The sequence below is a fragment of the Dreissena polymorpha genome, chromosome 9, assembly GCF_020536995.1.
Source record: "Dreissena polymorpha isolate Duluth1 chromosome 9, UMN_Dpol_1.0, whole genome shotgun sequence".
NCBI classification, from domain to species: Eukaryota; Metazoa; Mollusca; class Bivalvia; order Myida; family Dreissenidae; genus Dreissena; species Dreissena polymorpha.
In genome coordinates this window covers 78,890,504-78,898,275 of record NC_068363.1, presented here as the reverse complement: position 1 = coordinate 78,898,275, position 7,772 = coordinate 78,890,504, and the positions used below count along the sequence as shown (strand labels likewise).

General features: G+C 36.0%; 1 protein-coding gene across 1 annotated transcript; it reads left to right on the top strand.

The window, feature by feature from the left end:
* The first annotated feature begins 1,536 nt into the window (after positions 1-1,536).
* Positions 1,537-6,473, top strand: LOC127846195 (putative tyrosinase-like protein tyr-3). The gene is made up of 3 exons (XM_052377369.1): positions 1,537-1,788; positions 5,358-5,458; positions 5,579-6,473. Exons 1-3 carry the CDS (start codon positions 1,537-1,539, stop codon positions 6,471-6,473), a joined length of 1,248 nt encoding a protein of 415 aa, XP_052233329.1.
* Positions 6,474-7,772: the final 1,299 nt, after the last annotated feature.

Sequence of the window (7,772 nt, the reverse complement as noted above, 5' to 3'; positions counted from 1 at the left end):
CCACCTTTGCAATACGGTAAGTTCCTTTAATTTATGTTCATGCTACGGAACAATAATCTCGTTTGAGCGCATCAACACACTTAAGAGCGGGATATACTGATATTTCGGAACAAAATTAACACCACAAATCTATGAGACATCTGCAATTTGTATCGACTAAGCGTTTAAATACCACACACCACGATGTGATCGATTTGTTATGCACATATATGTATACATAAATATGATCCATTCCTTTTTCCATCCGTAGACCACACTTGTTTGTCGTCTAGAAAGCATTACTCCATTCTATCCACTACGGTCATGGAATTTTTGCAAGTAAGTTTAATTAAATAATTAAATAACAATAAGCGAAGCTAAGGATAGTTAAAGATAATAAATAAAGACGAAACTGGTATTCATGCACATTTTAAGATGACATAATAATAATACAAACCGTTAGGAAACCGAATCCCTAAAATTTTAGCTAGAGTGATAAACATTAAAAAACATGCAATAAACTTTACTGATATACGAAACAATATAAACAATATTTCTTAATAAATAGTAATGTAAATTTTGGTCAAATAATTATTCATCAGAAGTTATACCTATAGTTGCCAATAATTACAACAAAGTATCAAAATGCGGTACATATGACTTACCAATAGTATGCACACATCACAAACTCGTATTTAAGATACACGGGTAACACATCATTCTACACATCAAAAAATCATTTACTAGAGGAAATGTTCTTACGTAAGTTACCAAACGGCATTCTTAACCAATACATTTTTAAACGTTTCTAGATTAATGTTCTCCCTATAATTTTAGTTTATACTATTTAAACATTTATGTAGATTTTCAAACATTGCATGGATGTTCGAATGTCCTGTACTTTTAATTGTACACCACTCTTGTGTTTTTATTCTAGGATTTATGCTTAATTATGTTAAAAGAAAGGCATATACATTTAATTGAGTTATTTTACGAAACAAGTAGATACACTGCTAATGAAAACATATTGTTAATTATACATCAAAGAAGGTTCCTTAACTAGTCTAAGCTTTCTGTTGTCGTCAATTGTTTCACGATATAATAAGAATTCGTACCGACATACACCTTTCTTAAAAAAATCCTTTAAGAAGGTGTATATAGTTAAAGTTTAGTTAGCAAATAGTATCAATTGTAGCACAAATTAATGCAAACTTGATAGTTTTTTTTTGTAAATTAGCAACATAATAGACATTTCCCACTGGAATGCAAACAAAAAGTTAATGGTCAGCAAACAAAAGTAATGTTGTCCTGTTAGCTGGAAAGAAACACCGTTGAACTTATTTGGGCTTAAAAATAGTATTTATCAAGATTTGGTTTTCATGAGCAATTCTAAAAACTTGTACTAATACTCTCATTGCAGTTGCATGTTTACAGCTTATCTAAAACACATTCTATTAATTTAATTACAGTTGTACACAAAAATATTTGAAGTGGACAATTACTCGTTATACATATGTATTTATATATTTACAGATTATCGTGGTGGTGACGTGCGTAATGGCGATATCAAATGCTGCTCCGGTCGAAAATGTCGATAATGTCGTGCCATTAGAGATCGCCAACTGTATAAACCGACTAACACCTCTAGTTAACACCACTGATCCGAAAAAAGTGCCGGGACTCGGAACGCCCGAGGATGTGTACGTGTATTGCCTCCAGCAGTTCTTATGGAGATCGGACATGGTGCGCTGGGAGGACTACAACATAACTAAGAAAGACAAGGACTTCGTCAACGGCCTTATTGATTCTGTACGCATAGTCGCAAACACGTTTTTCACTGCATTTAAAATTTATAGACTTATCAATATTAACATAGCCACCATCAACGCTTCAGTTAAACTCTGTTTAAGATAAACTTGCATACGTTATGATTAATGTCCATTCCTTTTTTCAGGAACTTCTTTAGACTTACATGTGTTTACCTAATTGTGACATTCACATCACATGTGAATCTCTGATTGCGCTTAAGTGCACTTATTTGAATTTTATAAGTGACCGTAACCATTCATAAGCGATCTTCTTGGCAATTATCCCCACGCTTTTCGGAGAAAAAGTGGGGATTTTGTGGTTATCGCCGCCGTCTGTCCGTCCTGGCCACTATCTTCTCCTACACTATTGGCACTAGAACCTTGAAACTTACACACATGGTAGCTATGAGCATATGTGCGACGGTGACGGCGACGGAATTTTGATCTTACCCCTGAGTAAAAAGTTATGGGGTTTGGAGTGGGGCCGGATCAGAGATGTTCACCTGACCGCGATTCGAAAAAGGCTCATAACTTCTGTGTCCCTTCAGATATTGCTTTCATATTTGGTATGCATGTGTATCTGGACAACACCATTCCATTCGCATGAAATTTTTGAACATGGGGTCCGCGTTCAGATTTCGAAATATGCGACCGCGATTAAAAAAAGCTCATAACGTCTGTGTCCCTTCAGATATTACTTTCAGAATAGGTACGCATGTGTATCTGGACAAGACCATTCCATGCGCATACAATTTTTGAACCCTGTGACCTTGACCTTGAACTTAGGGTCCGCGTTTAGATTTTTAAATATAGTTTGTGGTTATCTCCGCCGTCCGTCTGGCCCGTCCGTCCATCCTGGCCACTATCTCCTTCTACACTATTAGCACTAGAACCTTGAAACTTACACACATGGTAGCTATGAGCATATGTGCGACAGTGAACTATTTGGAAGTTTGATCCGACCCCTTGGTCAAAAGTTATGGGGGTTGGGGTGGGGCCAGGTCAACGATTTTCACTCATTTTTTATTATGTTATTTTACATTAACTTCTTCATTTCTACACCGTTTTACTTCAAATTGATACTGACCATCCAATAAGGTCAATCTTAACTATGCATGGCCCCATTACCAACCATGGGGCGTCCCTGGGTCAAACATGCGGCGTGGGAATACGAGTCGGCCTCTGCCGCGCCATTTCTAGTTTAGTTTGATAGTCAGCATGGTTAACAGTGCATATAATCTGTATCAATATATGTGTACTACAAGCATTTTTCGTGGTTAATTTGTCAGTTCCATAGGCATATAAACTTTCAAAACACTTATCAGTGCAAGATACTTACAAAATAGTATGTTCGTAATACTGGCATCACATTTCATTTTGCCCAAATAGTTTCAATAAGTTGATGAAACCAGCAGGAGAAATCTCCTCAAGAAACAAGCGCGGGTTGCCTACTATGATTGAACCGCCGCCAAGTGTGTTTCCAGCGACAGGTTTCCGTATCCGAAGGGAATACAGACGGTTATCTGACTCAAACAGAAAAGCTTTTCATTCAGTATTGATTCAGATGAAACAGGTATGGCATTAATTACGAAAGTGTCCCGATTACCTTTTAGTTGAAAAAATCGGGATTAAACCTTCCTCCCACTCAGCTCCCAAAAATGCAAAGCAGGGATACCAAACATTGTATTAAATATGACATGTACGTGCAGATATGTGGAGATGACCGATACACGTGCGCGTATAATTACATATATTAGATTCCTCTTAACATGACATACTAAACTTCGCAATACTGAGTGCTCTTTTCACTGTTTAAATATATAGCATTACCAAGAGGTGTTCAATAATTCATTTTCATAGAATTCACCCATTTTTATTTTATTATTAACAGCTTTTCAAAAGCTAAATTTGCTACAACAGATTCAGCATGTGTTTAGTGCGATTCACCAATATAATCGAGGGTGAAGTGCAAACGGTTTTATATGTAATTCATTTCTTCCTCAAAAATAATAGTTTCACAGTAAAGCCACTTTCATGCAGATAAAGAAGATCATTTTGAAGCGAAGATATGTTGTCTTTTATCCAATTTGATGTTGAAAATAATGTAAAGATTTTCTTATTTTTTTCCAAATCTCTTGTCCGAAGCTAACATAACACTCAAATAAATGTAACAACTTATGAATCGTGTGGCGTAAACATACATATATACAAAATAGTGCGATACAATACGTGATAATCATGTGGTCAGAAATTGAAAAACTATGCAATCACAACATATCGTTACGTTACTAGATAAGAAGAAACGCAGTTATGCGACGATATATATTTTCGTAAAAGCATTTATTCTTTTGATGAAAAAATTTATAAACACATTACAAAATTGAAACTATTTACAAATAAAAAGGGTGGTGATTTTTGCTTTCCTTGCAGAATCATCGTTTTAGCAACAATATAAAAAAGTTGTATACTATGAAGAGATTGTAAATTGATTAAATTATTAATTCATTTACCAAAGCGAAGAACACCTTTACACATTGGTATTATAAACTAGCTATTTATTGACATAATTTGTTGTTTTTATGCATTTATTTGACCTATTTTAGTCTCGAAACTGTTGTTTTATCGTGAATGCGCTTTTTACGCTGCATATTCATTATACTCTTATTCATTAAGAGCCTGAGCTCTAAACAGGTGATGGAAAATAAAGTTACTCGCAGAGATTACATGTCCTATATGTAAAAAGCGCATAACGCAATCAGCTTATTCACTGTACGGACTTTAGAAGTTAATAAGGAACAGATTTATGACCGGCAAGTGTTCTTGTAGTTGTTGTAAGACCAAAAATTATGTCTCTTCGTCATATGAGTCCAACATAATGTTGGATATTTGATGTCACAACATGTATTTAACCTATATTCTGAGAATATTAGGATTTGATCATTTGGGTCAACTGGAGGGAATAGTTTCCATTATTCAATAAGCTATTGTATTAGGCTTAGGCGGCTACTAGCACATCCCACTCGTCTAATGCAATGGATGAAAACAATATCAATACAAATCAAAAAGTAAGTAAGCGCACATACTTCTCATACACAAAGAACCTTATACCAGCCGAGAAAACATATGTAGTTATGCACCGTGTTTACCCAGCTAACCTCAGTTCGGCATCATTTTTGCAATATTCTTAGAGCTCTATCGGTAATAATTGGAGACCCTATACTAGAACCAACGGCATCTTTCCTCGTCTTATCCTGCTCAAAGGGATTTTGTGTTAGTAGTGTTAACAGTAACCTGTCTGAAGATCCTGACTTAGCTAGGCTCATTAAATCTCATAAGGTCACCGAAAGTAGCAATTTTTATCGGGAAAATGTACGCAAAACATTGACACTGCTGCAGATGCTTGCCGTTAAGCCATAAGATTAAGGTGAAGTAACGCAAATGCAATTATTGTTCAAAGAGAGCACCAGGCATTAATGATGATTGTTTAGAAAGCAATTAATGAATACCATTATTTGTGCACGATGCAAGTATATTAACATTTCTACTTAATGTGTTTACTTCTTCTTTTAGAATGGACAGTATGACATGTTTGCAAGTCTTCATGATGGTGTGTCAAACTCCGCACACAATGGTCCAAACTTTCTCGGGTGGCACCGAGTCTATCTAGCATTGTACGTAACTAAATTATTTAAATAACGATTAGAAATTCCGGCAAACAAAATCTAATTGTCATTCTTAACGTTTCTGTCATTAAAGTAGTTTATGCTTAAGTTGCATTTTTTATTTTACAGGTTAGAGGAAGCCATGCGAAATATTGACAACACAGTTTCCCTCCCATACTGGGACTCATCGCTCGACAATGAAATGGCTAATCCGGCAAACACAATCGTGTTCTCGAAGGAATTCTTCGGAAACGGTGACGGTGAGGTTATCACTGGACCATTCGCCAACTGGGACACCCACCATGGTCCGCTGACTAGGAATATCGCAGGTGAAGGTCAATTGTTTTCCAAAGAGAATATCACAACTGTCTTGACGCGTTGTAATACAGCCGAAATCACCCGTCCTACTGCATTACAACCGTGCGACTTTGAACGTTATCACGGTGGCCCTCACAATTGGGTCGGTGGACAGATGATGGGTCTCACAACATCCTCACACGACCCCGTATTTTTCCTTCACCACGCATTTGTAGACTACATTTGGGAAAAATTCCGCTACGGCCAATTACTCTGTAAACCTCCAGTTGATCCCGAAGTTTATCCACCAGCCGACGGTCTACATGCCGAAACCAATCCAATGGATGGATTTCCAAGATATATCAATATTGATGGTTATCGAAACTACTGGACACAAAACTGGTATAAATATGAAGATTCTCCTAGATGTCCGATCTGTGGATCTAAATATTTGAAATGCGACAAGGTTAAACGTTGGTGCGTTCCAATTGAACGTAAGCTTACCAGGAAAGAAGGATACATAGTTAATGGAACGTTCATGACCGACGCGGCTGACACGGCAATATCCGAAAGTGCAGCTGAGGCGAGAGCTGCGGTCGAAAAGCTCGACATCGGTAAAAAATTCGACGCACCTGATGATGATTATAGAACGCAGAGGGCTCAGTTGGCCCGAATGGCAGTTGGCCCGAATGGCAGAAGTGGCCCGCGCGGCAAACGCACGTTCTAAGAAGAGAACCATACCGTAGTTCTTAGTTGATACGCTGAGCTTCGAAGTGCATAATATATTAGTATTTGAATATACAACTTAACGTTTTTCTTGGTGAAAATAATTAAACCATCCAGACTAATATTATATTACCGTTTTTCTTTCATAAAATAAAATGTTAAGAGATACAAGTATTTATAATAATATCGGAAAGAAAATTAGCATTATTTTCAACGAAAAAACATATGTTTCACAAGATTATATTCGGATCGAATGATTTTATTTTTAAATGGCTGATCATGTTTTAGTAGAAAAAAGGCTTTATAGCATAACATGTGTTTCCTATCCCTACATTAACTCCAATACGATACGCTACGGTATTAAAATACAACACAAATGGCGTCATATTAAATGACTTGCTTTAGTTATACATTGAAATAGATACTATTTAAAAGATATTATTAAAAAGAAAACACAAGTTAATAGAGTTGTATACTGTATACAGTGTATGTACACATTTGCAGAAAACGCATATGGTGCATCGATGTCGGGCGATTCTCGACAGAAAATGGCATTGAGAACTTACTTACTTTTGTGGAAGATTGATCAACCTTTTTTCAAACTGACATTTGCGTTTAGGGAGATGGGACATGTTTACCATATACATTATATTGTTTAAGTAAATTACTAACGATTTACCCAATAAAAGCCTGAAAGCGCTCACCCTAACGTAATTATATAAATATGGAAGACACAGTAATAAATCGGATTATAATTTACATATGCTTGATCAATTGAATATACGCCGGTCCCTCTTTTATGTTAAAAGCTATTGTACTTGAATCATCTTTCATCTACTTTTCGAAAATGTTATATGTAAAAAATCTCGGTGTATCACTTAACGTAAGTCATTATCAAAAAATTAAGGCTAACACTGTTCGTTTTATAAATCTTATATTAACAACCCGATGTTGATACAATCTAATTGATGTTGGTGATCTGAAATAAAATTGATTAGTTTAAACCTTTTTATTTAATCTCGATTCCATAGCAAGCCTAAGGCTTATTGGAAACGCTCTCTAGTCATTTTCTTAGGACTAGAACCAGTAATTGGCGTCTATGGGGAAGAACTTACGAGTGCTTTAACGATGCGGACAGAATATCCATTACGCTTTGCAATATCCATACACTTGATTAAAACCACGACTGGGCGTATTAACAATATCTGTGATAGCCATTGGTGTAATTTAACGCTTCACATGAACACTATTAGAAATATCATGACATGTTTGTGTTTATTACATATCTTTGTCAAAACTA

What these genes read in the sequence shown, in the direction of transcription:
- LOC127846195 (XM_052377369.1), top strand. Translation starts at nt 1,537, where the DNA reads ATGGCGATATCAAATGCTGCTCCGGTCGAAAATGTCGATAATGTCGTG. An exon ending in TCAACGGCCTTATTGATTCT is followed by an intron (nt 1,789 to 5,357) that starts GTACGCATAGTC and finishes TTCTTCTTTTAG; the next exon opens with AATGGACAGTATGACATGTT. An exon ending in CACCGAGTCTATCTAGCATT is followed by an intron (nt 5,459 to 5,578) that starts GTACGTAACTAA and finishes TTTATTTTACAG; the next exon opens with GTTAGAGGAAGCCATGCGAA.